We start from the raw sequence: 21329 nt of genomic DNA, 5'->3' as shown, positions 1-21329 counted from the left end.
GAAACGTACGTGGTTGGAAACCATCCGTGGCTTGCTCGAGCACGCCTTTAATACCGCCTTTTAAATCGTGAGCGGTCGAGATAGCAATTTCTTCTGCGTAGAGCACATGTTCTCTTCGCGGGATGCAGTTTGGTTGAAGCAGACTTTCGCCATGAATATTTTACATTACTTCGGTTAGAGGATAGCTCCGTGCGGCATACCCTCCCGGGGCATGAACGTGCAGAAGCGCGCCTTTCTTCTTTGTCTATCTCCGATAGCTTTGTTTTCAGAGCGGGAAGAGTTTCCCCTTTAGGTGAACGGTTTTAATCTTCCTTCTACCATACAGTAGTGAAGAGCTCTAGGGCGGTTCACCGTGGCGGCGCGAGACGCTTCTTCGAAAGGGTGCGGGGGGGATGGGATGGGGCAGTATGCTGTGCCCGCACAAGGCGCTGGACTGTGCGATGCTTGGCAAAACCTTGAGGGGGGCGTGCGCGTGACGATGACGTGCGTTCGCATAAGACGCAGTTCCCGGTCCCTTCCTGAGGATCACTTCGCGCCGCCGACGCAGAGGCTCACCATTGCTGCCGTTGAGAGAACCCACGAGTGTATGCTGCATCAGCGCACTGCAGACATCAGGAGTTGGTGCTGAACTGCGAGTTAAGAAACTGGTCGTGCGCTTCGTAAGCCGCTGCAGCTAGACGAGCTGCCAGAGCGGAGGCCCAGCACAGCCGAAACCAGAACCCGAGTGAGTGCTGAACAATGAGCGAGGCAACCGGTTCATGTGCTTCGTCAGGCACTGCAAACACAAGTTGTCTCTAACCATGATAATATGCCCGCCTGAAATTCTTTATCTCAACATATTTTGCACGGTCAAAACAGCTAAACAGTTGGGCCCAAATATCGCATTAGGGAGTACCGTAATCGCCAGCCAAGTTTTTTTTATCTAATACTACGTATTGATAGAACAAATGATCCCCTCGATCGAATTTTATGATACATCCCCTTCTATAAAGCTATAAATACAGGTCGCCATCAAGGCGCCTTTTTTGACTGCTGTAATTCCATATATCATAACTTACGAATGGCACATTTCATGCGCCATTGTGTACACTCCATCGTAGCTGTGCGGCTCGTCTTCTCCGACACCGACCTTGCCGTCTCCGCATATGGATCCAACATAGGCAAGGCCTGAAACAACAGTAAATAAGTTTGGCCCATCAAAAAACCGAGCTCTGGCAAACTATCATCTACGCATCAAACTAAGAAAACATAGCTGCAATAAATAAGGTTCAAACAGCGAGCTTTAACAGTTTCCTAAGAGAATAATTTTAGGCACTACACTATACCCCTCATACTTACTAAGATAGGTATATTGAAGTAAAAGTTTAATATAGGAACCAAATAGGAAGCCACATAGGTATCAATGATCACTTTGTTCTGCATGCAATCTTTCTTGAGAAAAGGGAAAAAAGAAACTGGGCTGTTAATTAAGCAGCGCTTTCTTCTAATTTCAATTGCTTAGTTATGATACTACCACTTTTATTTGACTGGGTAGCAGGTGTTCTTGCATTACGCTCATTCAAACTTACCGATGTGAGTCCTTAAAGACCGAGTAAGAAGCACAAATATCAAAATGCTCCAAGGATTTTCGCACTGAATGTTAATTATCTGGAACTAAAAACGGACTAACCAGCTTAGCTGAAGAGAAAGAGGTTGTGAACATAGAGCAAGAATGTAATGATGAAGAAACTTTCTTCGTGAAAAATACTGCAGAAATTCCCAGAATTACCAACTATTACTTAGCACTCTTATGCTGCTTGTCTCGAGTATGAATTCTTTGCAACTATATTTTTTGGGTTTTTGAAATTCTTTCGGACAAATATTCTTCCGTTACGCTATTCTAACGTCAACAGCTCTTATGCCAATTTTTCTGTTTTGTGTAAATAAAGGGCGTTGCACGGTTCGCGATTTCCGCTATTTGTTGTATTTTTCTTATTTATTGCTTTTTCAGAATTCGATTCGAAAAATTATCTTTATTTAAACTATGATACGTTTTTAAGTAGGAACTGGCGTGAAATCGGATTTTAGGGTTGAAGCTCCTTGGGGGTACTGGCTATCGGCCTCTCCTGTCGTCGACGTCGTCATCATATCATGTAGTAACGTACATAAAAAACACCTGGGTAGTCGTTTTTCAACCCCAAGCGCTACGAATTAACTCGTACTCAACAATTATAAAAAGTGTACAATCGATAAAACCGGTTAAAAATAAACCAACATGATTTTAATGAGGATTTGTAGAGCGCTCCCTGTCCACTTCAGCAATCGTTAAGCACAAGCACAAGCTCCTTGTAAACGGGTTATAATTTGTGTTACACTCAAATACCGACCACCTATCGACGCTAGGGCTTATCGGGAGCGTCGGTCGGTCGAAGCAGGAAAAGACCTACTTACCTGGTGCCGGGGCCTCGTTGATCTCCGAGGACGAGCCCTCGGGTGAGGCGCAACAGGTGCAGATGGGTTACACGGTTCGCTATTTCAATATTTTTTTCTTTTTTTTCTTATTTCTTGGTATTTAAAATTCCCGCTCTAACAATCATCTCAATTTACGCTATAAAAACCACTAAACGTGAAGCTGCCACGAAATCTGCATTTCTGTGGAAGTGCAGGGCGCTGCACCGTTCGCTATTATTGCAATTTTTGCAATTTTTGACATTTTTTTTTTGCTTTTTAATTATTAAACTTTTTACCTAATATTTCGTTTCCAATATTATAACGATTATAGGTGCAAGTTCCGCGATATTTGCATTTTTGTGGAAATGCAGGGCGTTTTAAAGAGTTCGCCAGTTGCAGTAATTTTATAATTTTTCCTTATTGTGTTTTTTTTTTTTCAAAATTCTGTTAGACAAATTATCTTCATTCAATCCACTAGGACGAGTAAACATGGAACTTCCCCGATACCTGCATTTTTGTGGGAATTCATGGCGTTACACAGCTCGTGAATCTTGCTATTTTTATATTTTTCTGAGTTTGTGTTTTCTAAAATTCTGTTCTCCAATTGTCTTCATTTGTGCTATTAAAACGCTTGAAGGTGCAACTTCCGCGAAATCTGCATTTTCGTGGCAATGCAGGGCGTCACGGTCCCAATTTTCCAAATTTTTGGAAGACAATAGTCTTTCTTCGCCTAATCGAACAGGAAATTTTTGGTCTGCCTCCCTGGCTCTCGGTCTAATCTCTGTCCGTCCCTCGATTCCGCCGTCCGTTTAAAATAAAAGAGATGCTGCACTATAGGTTGATATACCCTCAGCCAAATGTAAACATCCAAGTCCGGTGTTAATGTTCATACTTTTTCCCGTGAAAATTTGTTTACAACAAAGCAACAGTAACGAACATATAAAATAAAAAAACAGGTCAAACCTGCAAATTTAACCACTCATGCAAGGTCATTGCACGTTCCAATTATTTAGTTCTGTATAAAGAACCGTAACATTGGGCTGAACTCGAACAAGCATTCCGTGCACCTTCTTGCTTAGTCAAATTTATTTCACACAGTACCTGTCAGGGTTTTAACCGTGTACAAAAGCGCTACTTTTCGTTGAAATGTTTCTATTTTGTTTCTTTTAGTGAAGCATTCGCATGCCCAACCTTCGTTAGTAATCAGGGCACACTTGTATTTATTTAGAGTCTTTGTGTCAGCGCTGTTAAGCTCGCAAGTTTAATCGAATAAAGAAAGCATCATTTTTGCCTTCTCTGAGAGGCTTAAAACGTTAAAGGCAATGGAGGCGGAAAGCGCAAACGCCCGTGTCACCAAATTTCGGTGCACGTTAAAAAACCAAGGTGATCAAAATTACCCCGGAATGCACTTCTCTTGGAACCTAATACCCCAAGTGTAGCTTCAGCGGGTTAAAACATCCTTACTTTGAATTAAAATTCCTAACGATAAAAAGCCACGCCGGCGTTTATGCGTACGATACAGACTGCGCAACGCACGACTCCCTTCAAGTGTCTTCCGCTTACTCCTAGCATTCACGAGGTTTTTTACGCTGAAAAATATGCCAAAATGTCGCGCTATAAACTGATAAGCTTCACGGAGTTGTGGGGTGGTTTCGTATGCACGTAGCTGGCAGCAGTACCTTTCTATCCGTGGCAGCCACCACCTCACCTCCAACATCGTGAACTCCTCGCAGAAGCGCACCTGAGATTTCGGTTGTAATCAAAGCGTGTATTTTTTGGCCAATAGCCCGTCTGCCTTTTTCAGGATGGTGACACTCAATAAAGGCATTTTTAAATGAAGAGTGCTACTGTGCTGCTGGGTGAAAAAGGTAAAAAGCTGAGCGGTAAGGAATTCCGCACGAAACGGGCAAAAACTCCCAAATTACCTTTTACTGGGCGATGTAAGTTTAAATGAATTATGGTCGCCGCACTTTAAATTCCCTAATTAAAGGTAATTACCGGGCAATATAAATAAGGAGAAAAAAAGAGAAAAGTAGCATTTAATGGGGACAAATCGACGACCGTATACGTAGCGTAACTGATGCAGAATGTTTTGTTTGGAATACTTTGCACTCACCCACAACACGCCAAGCCAGGTCAATCATGTTCTGGCTCCTCATGACTGCGTTACGCCTCAAAGCCGGATGTACAGTTAATGTCACGCCACATAATAAACTTATCGCCCCTTTCTATGTAGAGCATCTACCTTCGTACGCATTCCCATTAACTGCAAACGCGGCAAGATATAATATTGTTACATCGATGTTTCTACGAGGGATGTTGTCTCCTGGGTTCCTAACGCAAAGAGATTGGCCTAGCCCGCTTTGGTTTGGTAGAGGAAGAGGATGAGGTGATGACTGTGCCGGCCGCTTCCCGATCTGTATTTGTTGTGCAATTATTCTGATCAACAATTTTTTTCTCTCCAAAATTTAGTCTCCTAAATCGGGCGCATTAGCCCCAATATATCTCCCGATCCTGGCCAATCCCCCAAGTGGGTATGCGCCACAAAAAAAAATGGAACAACAACAACAACAACTGTTCGCTTGGCTACTCCTAGATCACAGCACTGTATATAAACCCATTTCTGCAACAAGACCGTGTCACGGGGTGAAGGTGCGAGGTAAGAATGTCCTGGACCCTGTGGACCCAGCGAAATTATGAGTTCTGCGTCGGAGTAGGCGAATCACCGGCTTGCCTTTGGACCCGGCTGACATGACGCCCCGGTACGGTGATAACTATTCCCTATTGGGCGGTCAACGGCTGGCATCACAAGGAACCCCGCTCGATCTCTGGGAACAATGACGAAGATGTTGAGGAATGGCTTAACCACCACGAAAGGGCCAGCAAATACAATCATTGGGACACAGTAGCCCAACTAGGCTACGTAGTGTTATAACTCGTGGAAACAGCTTTGGTCTGGTTCAAAAACAATAAAGCAAAGATCACAACATGGGCGATCTTCGTCGAGGAGCTGAAGAAATGTTTTGGCGGCCCCATTTCCCGCCGCAAAAAGGCTGAACAGACGCTCGCGCATTGATCCCAGGTGCAACGCGAGACTTGTACAGCATACATACAAGAGGTCCTTAAACTCTGCCCTCTTCAAAACCCGACCATGTCTGAGGAGGACAAGTGTGGTCATTTGCTAAAAGATATAATGGAAGACGTGTACAACTTCTTGATTACGAAGGAAACCTAGCTTCTGCAGCAGATGTGGCCAACCACTGCCGCGCATTTGAGGCTCTCAAGCTTCTGCGTATTTGTCCCAAATTTGGCAGATATCCAAACGTTTCCGCTGTGCTAGCGAGGGCACTGGTCCATCTGAGGATATCGCAGCCTTGGCTCGCCGTATTATAAGAGAATTACTAGGGTATCAAGTTCAAGCGTACATCGCTGATCCGCCTGCCTATTCGGCGCCTACTGCCAATTGCGTGTACCACCAATGGCTTCAAGTAACAGCACCCGACCATAGCAACGCTACACAGCCCTGCGGTACGTTTTCGCAAGACGGCGTCAATTTTCGAAGCTACTGAGCACCATCCCAGCCACTGGGCTACGAGAAAGAATCCCGTAGAGCCCTTGGTAGCTACCCAGCACCTCTACCACTTGACACGGTCTTGATTTGGGAAATGGATTTATTTACAGTGATGTTATCCAGGAAGAGCCACGCGAACAGATCGGGAAGCGGCCGGCTCAGTCACCACCTCAACGTCTCCCTCTACCAAAGCACAGCGGGCTTGGCCAATCCGTTTCTGTTAGGAACACGGGAGACAACATCCCTCGTAGAAACCGCGCTGCAACAATATTTTGGGCAGTTAGACTTCACATTTCGGTGAGACGATGGAATTTATCAGTCACGTCCGCCTGAATAAGGTACTTATGCCTTCGCAGTATTTTACAAGTTCGAGCTTACCAGTTACAGTCTTCTCCACCACGTTCTCTGTCACTGTGACAAAATCTTCACTGAAAAAAAAAAAACAGTGGTACTGCTGTTAATGAAAATTATTCGTGTAATAAATGAACATGTAAAAAACTATCGGTTTAAATGCTGATCAGGTTGCAGGAGACACACGTTGACAATCATGACGACTAGCTTAGGGTATTTCGGTGTAGTGTGTGTGACCCAAATATTCTTTGTTGAGTCTAAGATAACTGAGCCTTCTATTTAACTAGGAAACTCAAGTACCGCACATAGCATCCTTCAACTACTCACCCATTTCAGGATAAATTTCTTAGCGTTTGACGTAGAGCTGCGTTTTTCTGTCACTGCCCTCGAATTAGTAATGCGATATTACTCCTCAAATCATGTAGTCATTCGAACCATTTCATTTGCTTACCATTCGGCATATTTATTTCGCTATCCCTTCCTTGTTTACTTCTACGTGCCCTGAAAAAATTTCCGGCCTACTCCGGTTGCAAAGACAGCAGGCAGCATGCAAATTTCGTTCTAAATGCATGTACACTTTAAAAGCACAAACATAGGCAATTACGTAGAGCAATGCGGTGAAACCCAAAAACCGGACATGCATAGTTATCATTTATACACCGTGAATAGGCAAAGTCATGAAAGGCGTGTGAGGAATAGGTTTCGCGGTGATTTCGCCCATTTTTGTTGTTCCAATAGTCTTTGATACGTTATGTTTATAGAGAAATAGTGGCAACGCAGTAAACACCTCCCGTTTTTGTAAAGTTTAGGGAGAGTGGAAGGCTTTGAAAGAATATTTGTCACTATAAGAGCCCCTGTGGAAAACTGCTTGTTTGATAAATTCTGCCAAATTTCGGACTTCGGAGGCACATAATCTAACGTTTTATTTTTGCATAGCAATTTGAGTGTCAATTTTCACGTACTGACTAAGGTAGCCGTTAGTTACAGCTGTCCCTTACGGCGCATTGAAATAATAATGGTTACACGCCCACTGCACACAGAATCGATATTGCCACTAGTTATTGCTATATAATCAGAGCCATTCGTCGCACTTTTAAAAATACCAGCACGAATTCACATCATGTGCCTCAAATGCCAGGGAAATATTCTTCTAATCTCTGCAAAGCGATTGGTTCCAACGCAAACATGCTGGATAGCCGAATCCATTCTTAAAAAGGATCCTCAAATATGCTCCGTGATACACGTGTCCTCAGAAGCTCCTAATTAAAGGAGCGAACTATGTCAAAAACAGGGTTGAAAAGGTTCTGCGGGGATTGTGCAACATAATCTTTAAAAAATCGACTTACTTCGTAACAAAAAAGACGAGGTCGCAACGGGAATAATCGGTGTGTTCAGCAGCTTTTTTCACCTTTTTTAATGTCTCACTGATATCCAAGCCATGATGTGTTCGTCCCATCAAATGGTCGTCCTGTAAGCGAAATTACATTTTTCCATAAAATTCTAAACATAAACCCGGAAATGAGGAGCAATATAATTGCGTGTAAGGAGGTCTTTTTCAATCGGCAAAAATAGACAGAAATTTGAATTTTAAGCCCTCAAAAGTCGCAAGCAAACTTACTTTTCTCTACATTTATTGCATAGGTGGGAGACCTCGACGTTTTGCTTGTGGGCACCATGAATAAACTCTTGGTAATAGTCAAGTTTTAGTGCGCAACACTTCGTAGACCAAATCAGCTGGTACCGGTTATAGGTTGCTTTTAACTGCTTACGGTTGATGTATTTTTTTATACAGGGTTGCACTGCTTGTACATCTGCTACGTTTAGTTATTTAAATCTTAGTAACGCTACAACCTGAGACTAGAAGCTGAAAATTGCCGCCAGTACTGTGTGAGTGCGAGAGGTGCTGTATGGCCAAAATTGTGTCACCCTTATCTGAACCAACGTTCTCATAAACTAACAGAAGAGCACAGCACTAAGAAATACATTTATTCCGCATTCTAAGTTATCAACACGAATATTTTTCTCTTTTTGTTGATGAAGTTACCTTTGGATTTTCTAAACATACCCAATGAGATGCTTCTCTGGTGTCTGAAGGGCGATATAGCTGAAAGCTTTTACAATAAAAGAGCGGTGGGGATTTAAAACGCAGTAGAATGATAGAAACATATTTTACTTGAGGTGCGAAGTTGCCTTTTTGTCAGTATATAAAGTTCTTTTTATTGTAGTTGCTGAAGATTGCATTATACTTTATCGTCTAGATTAAAGCGTCAAATGTTATAAACATGATTTTTTAACAACTGAAAAATTAGCATGCATTGGTTCTTACAGGTTGAATTAGATCAGCATTGAAGATGAGCATTACCTGACTTGCAGTTACAGCGTTGAGCTGGAAACTTATTCTTGGTAAGGTCATATCCACATACCTTAAGCACACCTAAAGCGTAAAAGAATATTAAAAAAGGGAAGCCACAATTTCCCAGTGGTAAACATGATACGATTGTTCAAAGCGCAAGCTATGCGTAGAGGAAATCTTTTAGAAGAAATTTCAAAAATGATTACAGCAGTTGGCGGAGACTTTTCTAATCACTCCTGGTGTGGCGACAATGTAAAATGCATGCCGCAGAGAACGCAAACAAATGAAATATATCCCTCTAGGCGCATTGCTGCTTCAAGGCAGAGTGTATGTTATCAATATTGTACAGAATAAAGGTTTAAACATTAAAATGATCGTAAAAACGTTCCAAAACCACTCTTTCTGGAATTTTTTTACTGTGACCCCGGTTATACAGGCACTTGGCGCCTTGGTACAGTCGACCGTGCTTCATATCAACGCGAGCCAGTTTAGCCCTCTTCCAAAGCATTCCGTGCGTACATGAAGGACCAAAAAAGCCTGCAAAGCAGTACCCAGGATTGCCTTGTCAGTTGTCCGTGACATAGCAACATGTTCCTTTAAGGCGTTTGTGGGTGATTAAACAGCCTTGACGGGAAATCTTGAAGTAAACGAAGAAAGGTGACCATTCCATCTAGACCTATGACAAGCAGTATTTCTCGGGAAGTAAAAGGCAACACTAGCTTAATATTTCCAATACTTTCAGTGTTTAAACGATAAACAGCTAGATAACTGTAAGTCGGGAACTGGGGTGGTATTCTCGTGGTTTGTCCGTTTTGTGTCTGTTTCAAAAGTGTCCGTTTTGAGCAAGCCCTGATTGGCTAAAAGCTAACACCCGGATGTGACGCCATGCAAGCAAAGCAAAGCTAGATTGTACTAGTAGACTCTAGCGGAACTATGAGCGGCGGCTTCTAGGAGCACACGATTAAGAGCAGATGATTTTTCGGCGCTTTGTTGTTGGTTCGCTGGCGGAATAATAAATAAATAAAAGATAGCTCAAAATAGGCTTATTCTTTTAAAATGTGATTACAAGAACAGCTTCGCAAAAGTCAATCCAAAGCCCACCTACAACTGGAAGTACGTCAAAACCAAACGAACGCACAAGGAACGTTTTCAAAGCGGACAAGCACGAGAATAACACCCCTGATCTTGTTTGCTTCTATCTTCTTTTATACCTTCTTTGCGCTTCGTAGACATTTTCTGCACTTTGAGTACACACCAAAATTTCAACTCCTGTTAGCCTTCATGGACACAAGTAAAAAGCCCAAGTCGTGTGACTTGTGAGCATCGCACGCCGTTTTGCATGTCATGAATGATGTCGTATGATGACCGCAGAGACAATGATATCAACTAGATATTTATGTATATCAAAATTCTAAAACCACCATGTAATAGGTAAGCTACAAATTATCGGCCAAGCGGTAGATATGAGCGATGAAGTGAGGTAAGAAAGGTTAAAATAAATTATTTGTGGGTTTCGAATACAATAAGACAAAAATGTGTGGAATGAGTGAAACGGAAGGAACGGAGCAGCAACGGACACGGCAGTCGAACTATCTTACAACTTCCTGCACGCCCAAGATAATGAAAAAAGCCGTGGTGAGGCCGATAGCTTAAAACCCAGTTACGTTATTGCACAATTTATCATGTGCTATTCGTAAACTAAGACTTATTATAGCACTATGGGTTCTCTTTGCTTAGCGATGAGAACTAGAGTCACATAGCGGCGGGAATTAAATATGCCTACCCTACCACCCTGGCTGCAAAATATGTTGTCTCCGAGTTATTATAAAGACTTTAATTTCTTTAAACCTTGCATAAAAGACATCGGGAGATCCACCATGGAGTGTTTGTCTCATGCTGAGTTGAAAACAAGTAAGCAACGAGTTCTGCGTAAAATCGAGCAGTGCGGGCTCCTAAAAAAATTCCTCATTAAAATCACACTGTATTCACTTAAAATTGTACAATCACAACAAATGAAAAGGCGTACCGCGTTTAGCACGATTATGAGGTAAGTAAGGAGCTCTTGCGTCGACTTGAAGGCATCACGGTATCCCTTGCTTGTGATCACGCAAAGTTCGACGACGAATACGTCGTTCGATACAGTGGGTGCAGCTGTGAATAAAAAGAAAAGGCGAAAAGTTTCTACAATAGGTATTTCGGGGTTTTATGCAGAGTTCTGACTTTCTGAGCTAAGACGTAGCGCACTAGAGTCCACATGTCAAAAAAAGCTGTATGTAGTTTCTGAAAGAGAACGTGGGAGCGACAATGTAAAAGTTAAAGAAGGATAATTCATTAGAAAGTTTTATATTTGTGAAGCACGAGGAAGAACATAAAAAACTGTGGGGTCAATATACAACATGCTTTTTTTCTTAAGCTGTACTACTGTATAAATTGAAGCTAAGCTAGTCGCGAATTGAAGTGAGACATTAAAACTACAGTTTCAAAGCAGACATTTGGCTGTGTGCCCAAATCGGACATTCCACACTGGCTGACATCTATACAAAAACATTAATTCACTGTGGGGAACAAACTAAGCACTTCTCAGGTTTACTGCGACAACGGTAGTCAACCACATTTTACAGAGACTTGAAGTCGCGCTTCCAATTCTTCTATGTCGTTAGGTAAGTTATATAATGGGTATCAAACAGGCCTGCACAAAACCCCGGCTGAGGTTCACGCTTCTCCTGTTTTACTTTGGTTTCCAGCGCACTTTCTACTGCTGATACAATTGAATAACGTCTGTAACTCCTGCTTCGAGACTCGGTCTAAATTACTTTCGATTTCGTTTGTTACTCATGCAAATGCTGAACTCTTTTACTTATTATTTCCACACAATGCTTTCGTAACAACGTTCGTAGGTATTCTTGTGTTCCAGGCTTTGTACAAATATTTCATGCGAGAATGGGGTAGACCTAATTTGCGCTCTCTTGCAGTCAATATTTTTGCAATTATTGTTTTCTAACTGGGAGCATTCCTCTGGTAACTTAAATCTGCTTATGTAGCTCCAATGCGAACCCAGCATGTTTGTGCGAGATCCTCCAAGGATATTTTATACAACGTCGGTCTGCCCTATTGTCTGGTCGCCGGTCAACAACACCCCTACTACGTTCGCTGTATGGGAGGCACCTCTGGCGAGCTCCGGCTCCGGGATTCAGAAAGAGTTCATTTTCCGAGATTAAGAGGACCGTATGAATGTCGGACCCAATTAGAACTGAACCACCCGTATAACAATCGCAACACCTCGTCTTGTGAGCAAATGTTCCCTCCCCCTGAACTTTACGAATACATCTACACTCTAACATCGTGAAGGATTGTCTTTTCTTTAGTTGCTTTGTCTCCATTGGTTAATAGGCCGCCGTTTACTCGCCAGTTTGTACTCCGAAGCTACGAGTACCCTTACGATAGCTTCGAAAAACGAAAAAGACACGCACGTTGTAGCATTAAAGTATCGCTAGTGGAACCCATTACCCTTGTGCATTCAATGCATCTAAGCCGTCTAAGTGCTTGCTTGAATTCTCTATCCGGCTCTCTTTCGATGAAATATAAATACCTCCAAAGCCAATATATACGTGGCGTCAGCTACAGGGGTGATTACTTCATTTGCTTGCCCCCGCGCCTCCGGGAATACACTTATTGTCCCGTCCGTAGGTTTTTCTCTCTTTTTTGCTACATGACAGCGTGCGACATTTTGTACCATCTGTCGGTCACAATACCATGCATTGCCTCATGGGGGACTGATGAGTTTCGCACTCAAAATGCCATAAACCTTTTTCGGAAAATATTGGTTTTTGCCGTTACATCAGGCCTCCCTTTCTAGATAGAAACATGGTAGCTTATACGTCCTGCACCCTCTAACCATATAAGGAAGGTTTTTTCCCAATATATTGCAAATAAACTTTTATTGTACTTGGCATGCAATTCATAGCTGAAGAAAAATACTAATATCAACACGTGCGATATTTTTGGTAAATATACTACTTGTGCCACGTGAAAGAATTAATTGTAAACATTTAATTTTCTGATCGATGGTACTTATTATCTTTAGTGACATCAGAATTTCTATATCCGAACAAACAGTTTATCTAGTCCCGCTTTTGGCACACTTTTATACCTTGTACATCTCTGAGGTTAATATATTGCTGCGAACCATGCACTGGGTTTGTTTATTTGTGTTTTGCTTTTGCCGCCCGGCTGCGCCGGTCTGTGTTATCGGTGTTGTGTGGGCCAAGGGAAGCGCATGTTCCGTTCTTTCTTTCTGTGCCGTATGTGTTATCTCATCTAATAGGGAGAGCGTTCGGAAGTAACGCGACCAGCCTAGAATAATCTTCGTTGATCAACAGTGTTCTGGATACAATTCGACTATTCCAGAAACCCTCTCGCCAAGTGATAAATTCCCGCTGAGCAGATGCCGCGCCATTCGAATCGCCGGAGCTCGCCTGCACACGCCACTTTGTTGACTGCTGCTTCGCCGCCTGTGTATTCTTTGAGTAGCTAAGAGAGCACAAGTTCGCTCCAATAAACTTGTTTTCCTTGAAGACGACCGTGTCGTCTTTAACTTCATGACAATATTACATACTGTCTTGCCCCTGCAGTGTCGCGTCATTTCCTGTAAGAATATTGGCCTAGAACACATTTTGACTTTCTTTGATTGAAACGCATTCATGTCTTCTGAAGTCGACCTTTCGTTTCACGTTCACCGGTCTTTAGCAAACGCGTGATAGCGATGCATGGGAACTTCTGTACGCTGTTCGTTACCACTCAATGTGGTTCTATTTCCTCTGTTTTATTGAAAAAGCAGGAACCCGCACTTACCTGTAGTGGTTGGCGGACGGATCTGCCACCATGGACGGATATTTGCTGGTCTCCATCGAACTGCAAAAAAAAAAAAAAACATCAGAGACAAGACGTATCAGGCAATTGGTAGGAGGAATTTTCGAAATGACAATACTGCTTTTTTGTGAAACGTTCCAGTGAGCACCCAGCCAGTGCAATGAGGTCTACTTTGTTATTTTACAGCATTCTTTACTACTTCTTTTATTTCCTCTACAGCTCAACAAAAAGATTGTGGTAGCTGCGATACACCACCGTGTATCTGGCGCAGTCTGCGCCAGTTAGCCGCAAAACTTCCCTTTTATATGGCGCGTACTCCTTTTCCAAGTATGCATTCTCTGGTATTTAATACGCAATCGCCCGCTGCGGTTTTGTCTAATCTTTTGCGTCACCACTTAGGCTATTAAAAACGTTGAGACAGTGGCATGCACTGCGTTGCTGAGGAGAGACAATGACGTAAAGGGTGCCAACAAACCTTAGACCGTAGCTTTATACCACTACCAGCCAACAGTTCTTTCGTGGCGTGCGGGACAAAAAACTCCCAACGTGGCTGCGAAGGAAAGGGCGATTTTCACTCACGTAGCAGTGTTGATGGCGCGCGAATTTGCCCAGCGTTCCCAGCGCGTTTACACAGTCGCGTGCATCGGTACGAACCAACTTTGTTGTCTGCTTTAGCGACGGTTGTTTTGTGCCTGTTTAGGCGAGCTTCGCGTCCATTGCGCACTTCCTTCGCACGGCTTGATTAAATTGTTCGAAAGCACCTCCAGGGTATCCCGGACACGACGGAATTAAGTGGTCGCACGGCAAAGATACGTTAAAGCTTGTTTTACAGGGCACGAAAATAAAATGTAGAGACTACATACGCATCTGGCCTCTAAACAAGTACTACCTTTTCCGCGATGGTTCCCACGAATGGGATTCCATTTTCTAAATTGGTGAATACGATTCGGTTGTGTTTTAACAGGTATTACAAAAGGCGACAACTAGTTCTGGAAAATTGTGATTGTAAGATATTCCCTCAGCTGTCTCGTAATTCTTAAATTTACTAAACTAACCAGTTTAAGTCGGCATAAATGGGAATCTCTAAGCTCACAAGCCGAATTGTTTCGGTGCTTGCGTTTGTGTCGCCCGGTGGTGTAGCCCCAAGCTACCACATTGGGATGGCTAGGCTCCGCTGTCTCACCCTTCGAATGCTGGTCCTCGCCGTTTTCTCTCTGTCGACGCACGACCGGGCTACAGCGGCGGCAGACACCGCAGTCGCCCGGCAGTGGCCGACGTTTCTGGGTTCGGGACGCCGTTCTTGCAAATTCTAGGTAACGGCTGACAGAATCTCTGGTTTCACTCTTTGTAGAGTCACATGGGTGAGTCTAAGTGACGTCACCCGGGCAATTGTTGTGGGTGCCGTTTACATGGTTTTTTTCCTACCACCTTCACAGCGTGGATTAGAGCCATTTTTGTTTAGTTAAAGGGCGGAAGGCCCACAAATTTACCTTTGAGTAAGTATGGTCTTACCTCCTTCTTGTGAACACTTTATTTCTTTTGGTCGTAAAATGTATATATCTTTAAATAATTTATTGCTGCTATTTCCCCGGAGAACACCAAATGGATCTTCTTTATTGATAGTGGACAATATAGCATTGAAATTGGCTTTTATATTCTTATCGACTTTGAAATTGAATGAGTCGGGCTCAATGCATGTGCACACAGCCTTTTTAATAAGGTACGTAGGCTTCAGGGTCAGCTTGATATCAAGATCAGCAATTGTTTTCTTTCTTTACCCGCCGTGGTAGTTGAGTTGCTAAGATGTGTTGCTGCTGAGGCCAAGGGCTCAAGTTCGATTCTGACAGCAGTGGCCGCTTTTAATCTTTTAATGCGGAGGGGGAAGGCAGACACAACCGTATATTGACATTTCGGCGCACGTTGTATATCACCGGGAGGTTGAAATTACCTAGGAGCTCTCCTTTACGGCTACCCTCATAGCCCTGTTGAATATTTGGTGAGTTACAGTCCCACATTCTGAGTTTGATTTGCATTAATCGTGCTTGTTTTGATTACAGTGGATGTGGCACAAAAGTGTCGTCTTAAATTAGGTTAACCATTGTATGGACTCGTCAAATTCCCCTTACATCAATGCACTACAGTTGCGAAGATTTGATACGATGTTGCATCTCAACTTCGGAATGCACAATTTATGGCGCAGTGCCTTCGTGTCGATTTCGCCCACTCCTCACCTGGTTGACATTTGCGTTTAATACTTCCTATCGCAGAATATTCGGCAGGCTTCTTTGCAACCTTGGCAATTTAGTTTCCCAACCAAACAGGCCACATTCTTTTAACAGCCGTTCAGGTAGGACATACCTGTGGCAGCTTCAATGGGACTCTTTGTTACCTACAGGGTGTTAACGGGTATTTGCTAACCTCTTATTTTTCCCACTAATTAAAGAGTATTGGTGAACGTCAAAGTTCGCAATAAAAGATGTTCAAGCTCACGTCAGGCAACCCAAATGGCTTGTTTTCACGAACTTTTCAACTAGTTATCAATTGTTGTCATGTCTTTTTTTGACTAGACGGGATTCCGTCCAGCTCCTGACTTGAAAAACCCAGTTTTTTACGAACTTGCATGGTCGTTGTTAGCTTATATTATTGTCATGTCTTTTCCGGATCACATGCCCTTATTTCATGATCTTTATTTTATTGTCACCAAGACTCTCTTAGAATAGTCCAAAGTCTTATTTTTTTCCAAGTTTCATGGCCGGGGTTCGTTTTTAGTTATTGTCACGTCTTTTCCCGACCGGACACTTTTCCATCATACTGTAGATTTCACACCTTATTTTTCGTTGAAAATCCTTTTTTTTACTAGAGAAAATGAGTCAATAGCAAAGACATGGGCTAAAAGGAGGAGACACGATCAGAATGATCCAGGTACTAATCCTAAGTCGAATCACCCACGTAACCAATTACCTAGGACTAAAAACAGCGGAAAAATTAAAATTAAACATTCTAATTCGAGAAACATACAAGATGGTGTTTGGGTTACCGGCCGAGCCTCAACTGAAAATATCCTGCAACGAGGAGTGCACTATACGTGGCATGAACTGACAGAAACGCACGGGGCAAGCCAACTGGTACGGCTCAAGCTTACAAAAACAGGCAGAGCTGCCTTGTGCCGCCTAAACTATCAGGGCGCAATAGAAACCGAAAACCAGAAACAACGCATCTCCTTCGATTTAAGGACGCACATTGAAGTGGCAAGCATCCCACGAAACATGCACCCCGTCTACCACAAGAAGCGTCGTGAAGCCAGAGTGAAAGCACTGCACAGATCCTACAGAAACGATCAAAACAAAAGACACGTCGATGTGGCAGTGTATCCAAGCCAAATAAATAAACGAGCCCATACGATAAGCGTTGTAGAATTTAAAGGTTCCCACCTATCATCGGAAACAATCAAGACGGGATACACGGACTCGCCGGAGGAGGCAGCGTTTGCGCTTGCCATCACTACAGCGCCGGAAACCAAAGATCATATCACAGTGCTCACAGACTCGCAAGCAGCCTGCAGGAATTACCAAAAAGGACTTTTTTCTAAACCGGCGCTTGGAATATTATCCAACGTATTCCAAGTATGCTTAAACCCACTACACATCTACATTGTGTGGACACAGGGGCATGAATCCCTAGACGGTAACGTAGCGGCTGACGCAGTAGCCCGAGACCCCACAAGTTGCCTTGTCGGGAACACACTTCTTCTCCGGGATGCCACACATTCATCCCATTGCCAAAAGAAGAAAAGACATCTTGGAACACCTCAGGCTTACAAGAAGGAAATACCCACCTTCACATCCAAAGCTCAAAAAAGAAGACTCAACACAACTACGAAGACTTCAGACAAATTCATTCCCACATGTCACACAGTTGCCTATGATACACCCCGCGTTACTCAACCCTATAGCACATGACGTGGGAGTGTAAGTGCGTCAAGGAACTACCGGAGGTCCTGGAACCATATACCGGAACAGTGGGAGGCCGTGCTGACCAGCGCGCTCCTGAAGAACCAGCGTGGTCTTGTGACCGGGCTCTTAGTGCTGCGGCAGACCGTGACATCCCGGAATAGGAACGCCGATAATGGAGGACGATCACCTCAAGACCAACGCAGGCGATCATCCCCCACTCCTTTACCATTTGTGGCAAATAAACTACACTACTACTACAAGGCGTCTGGGCAACAGAGTTTGTGTGGTATTGCATAATATTGCATAATGTCTGATAATATGGGGTAAAACTGCAGAATAATGCGTAATAGCATATGTAATATTTGCAAAATATTGAAAGTGCAATGAATAGAATATTGTCATCATATTTGGAATTTTGTCCATTCTAGCGTGAGTAAAACTAACACGTTCCGTTTATTTTCGTGCACGTTCCGTACGAGTGATAGATTACCGTATTAACCCGAGAGCACAATAACAATAAACAAGATCGGGCTGAAGCTTTGCTGACGTCCAGTTTCTTTGTTTTTTTACTGAACCCTGTATGTATTTATAGTTGTGTTTATTGGCGCAAGGGTAGCTAAGAAATAAGAGAACGACAAATGTATAAAGTGGTCTTTCAATATGTCAAGTTTGTGCTTAAAAATGTATGTCGTAAGTATTGAGCGTCCCAAAACACTGTATATATGGGTGTAGAGGGCCGGTAGAGGAACTGAAACCTGGTCCTTTGTAAAATGAGGTATATGGATAGGTGTGTTGTAAATGAAAAACACGCTGTAAGTTCAATTCGCGCGATGCACGATGCTGATGAATTACTTTGAAGGATGTGCCGCAACAAAAACTTCCCAGATTCCAAAGTGCGACTACATCAGCGATAGTGTTCTTTCTTCCATCATCAAAAGACACCCCTTTGTCCTCTCAATAGGCCTTTGCCACACTAGGATAGAGGGGCAAGGATGGACGGGCGCGCTAAATACAAACAGGCGGACGTGACGTCATTCAAATTAGAATTTCAATGATGATTCTTCGAAGACATTGTCTTAATAGCATAGAGGAGGGCTTTATAAGCAGTCTGAAGATCTAGAACAACCGGTCACTTTCTACATAGAGACTTTCAATTGGACTTGTCCTGAACGCTCCGAAGGCATGGTGAAACCCAAATGTAGCACTGGGTCCCGTATGTTACGCTTCCAAGTCTATGCGTGGCGTAAATAACTGACGAACAGGCTCATAAGTCACCCGTTTTCCGCACCATAAGACTGCTGCGACAACACTTTTAAAACATTCATGGGGCTTAAGCATTTTTGTTTGAATGTCTTTATGTGCCGTAAGAACGTCAGCTTTTAGTCAAGTGTAACTTCTAAAAGCTTTTAAGTGCAGGACACTTTAGGGCTCGCCTTGTTGTCGTAGCTCACTCGGTGGACCCAAGTAGAGCCACACGGCGTTCCGCCGTAGCGGCGGTTGCCACGGCGTTACCCAGAGGCTTCGAAAGCCAAGCGGTTTTATAGTCCTAAACGTTCGTAACTCGTCAACCGCTGGCGCTTCTCATACATCTCCCCATTGTTTACCACAAAAAAAGTAGGTCATTTCAGGCAAAATGTACGCAATTAACCGACAGCGCCCGTGTTCATTTAGTTAGGAACGCTCATTGGGCTGGTTTTTACGATAGCAAGCGAAAAGAAAAAGTGGCAGTGCAACGCCGGCATATTTTGGAGAAAAGGCAAGCACAAAAAGAACAGAACTCACGCTGGCGCAATTTCTGGTAGGGGCGCGAGCACTGCAAAGGTGGGAAATTTGAAGTGCATATGTGGTAGCAGTGCGCGGATAACGGCGCTACAGCTCATTATGGCGAATTACTGCTCTGAACGTCCGACAGCTTTCACGTTCAGTGGAACGGCTTTAACTTTTTGTTCTTCCTTGGAGGGAATCCTTTCTCCGATCAATGTGATGTCGGGTTCATTACGAATTCAACGCTGTCTTGTAAGTAAAACACGCGTACTTTTTTGAGGATTCATTTTCAAAGCATATGCTTTCAATTCGCAAGCCCGCTCACGCCTAACTGTATCTGCCTTTCACGTAGGAACAGGTTGCGTGACCTAAAGCTAATCTGTACGTCGTCAGCATACATTGAAGAGGAGGCTGCGGATGGCAACGATTTCCCAACTGAATTCACTTTAACTACAAACCCAGTAGAACTTAACTCTCCACCTTGAGGAGCGCCGTTTGCCCGTATGTGTTCGGGATACCACTTTTCCTACTTTTACCTCAAATTTTCGCTGTGACAAATAACTTTGAATAGTGTTTACATCTGTCCAGACACACCGAAAGCCTTGAGATTACGCGGTATACCGTGGCGCCATGTTGCGTCGTATGGATTTTCTAAATCAAAGAAAACTGAAAGACAGTGCTGTTTGTGGATTAAAGAATCTTTCACATACGACTCAAAGGCAACTAGCTGGTCAGTTGTGCTCCGGACTGCTTGAAAATCCGCCGGCCTATACGGGATGCAGTTATATTAAAGAAAATGCATTAGCCTCGCATTCGCAATTTTTTCGAAAACCTTTCCCAGGCAACTTGTCGGGGCCATTCATCGGTAACTGGCAGGTTCACTTTCCCGTGAGGCATCTTTCCCGTTTTTTTAAAACAGCAACTAAATTTGCTTTTCTCTAAGCCATCAGAAAATATCCTGTCACCCATATTTTAATTAACAGGTGCAAGGGTGTTTGAATAGTTTCTGGGTGCAGATGTTGGATCATTGAACATGATAACCTATCTGCCCGTGGCGGTGAAGCCTTACATTTTCCCAGAGCCACCGAAAGCCCTGTTAGGGAAAATTCCGAGTTGTATGGTTCGCAAGATTTTCTGTTATCACGACTCCGGTTTTTCTCCATGGAATTTTGTGTCGTAAGAAAGCCTTCTTGTGATGAGTAGAACTTGACACATATTGGAAGTGTTTTGCAAGTGCGTTTGCCTGGTCCTCTATAATTTCCCATGTACTGTTCATCAAACGTAACCTGTGTGTTTTTCGTCCATATAGATTTGTAATTCCCTTCCTTGCTTTGCAAATGTCTGCGTGTGAATTGACTGACGTTATAAAAGATTGCCTGCTCTCCCTTTTGGCTTGCTTGCGTTTGTCTTCCTGGTGCGTTAGCTCGTTTGAAGAAAGTCAAGGTTTGGGGTGTGGGGTACCGGCGAAGGACACCCAACTCCTTATTTTGAGCCTGCCGTGCATGCCTACACTCCTTACTCTACTACGGCCTCCTAGTGCTAGGTTTGGCGCCGCATGTTTGCGGAATTTGCCGCGATTTGTCAATGTTCAAGTGGCTTAAAAATGTGTATGAAAGTCGTAATATTTGTTTAAATTTTAGCCGATCTGCACCAGATTCTTTAAATCTTTTATGACAGATGTAGCTGTGAGGGCTTTTGTCAGAGGCTTTCAAGATGATTTGGAAGTGGTTGCTCCCGTAATGGGTGTGTTCCACTCCCCATTCAACCGACGGAAAAAGACACAAGACCTCGTCTATGTGGGAGTAAGCTGTCTGTAGCGTTGTGGTATGTCATATGTTTTTTTTTATATTAAATAGCAACCTGCGGAAATTAAAAACTTTTCCAGCAAGTGTCCCCGGGCATGTGTCTGTTCAGACACCAAGAGTTACTGTGAGCATTGAGGTCGCCCACTACTTCCGGCAGCTCATCCATCGGGGACTGGAATTCTGAAATTTGTTTTTAAGTGTGTGTCTTGTTGGCACAAAATATTTGGATAGAG

The 21329-nt window shown here is 43.3% G+C and overlaps 1 protein-coding gene across 1 annotated transcript in view; it reads right to left on the bottom strand.

Moving 5' to 3' along the window:
• The window catches only part of LOC144142988 (venom metalloproteinase antarease TserMP_A-like), a 55054-nt gene that overhangs the window by 19824 nt on the left and 13901 nt on the right, over positions 1-21329 (bottom strand). The window contains exons 5-9 of the mRNA XM_077674813.1: positions 13557-13616; positions 10732-10856; positions 8715-8786; positions 7699-7820; positions 1059-1211 (exon numbers count right to left, since the gene is read on the bottom strand). Coding sequence (XP_077530939.1) covers positions 1059-1211; positions 7699-7820; positions 8715-8786; positions 10732-10856; positions 13557-13616 — 532 coding nt within the window. The remainder of the gene's footprint in view (positions 1-1058; positions 1212-7698; positions 7821-8714; positions 8787-10731; positions 10857-13556; positions 13617-21329) is intronic.

The sequence above is a fragment of the Haemaphysalis longicornis genome, unplaced genomic scaffold (assembly GCF_048455015.1).
Source record: "Haemaphysalis longicornis isolate Haplotype H1 unplaced genomic scaffold, Haemaphysalis longicornis Haplotype H1 scaffold_6, whole genome shotgun sequence".
Taxonomy (NCBI): Eukaryota; Metazoa; Arthropoda; class Arachnida; order Ixodida; family Ixodidae; genus Haemaphysalis; species Haemaphysalis longicornis.
Note: the sequence above shows the minus strand (reverse complement) of the source record. Positions and strands in the feature narration are given on the sequence as shown.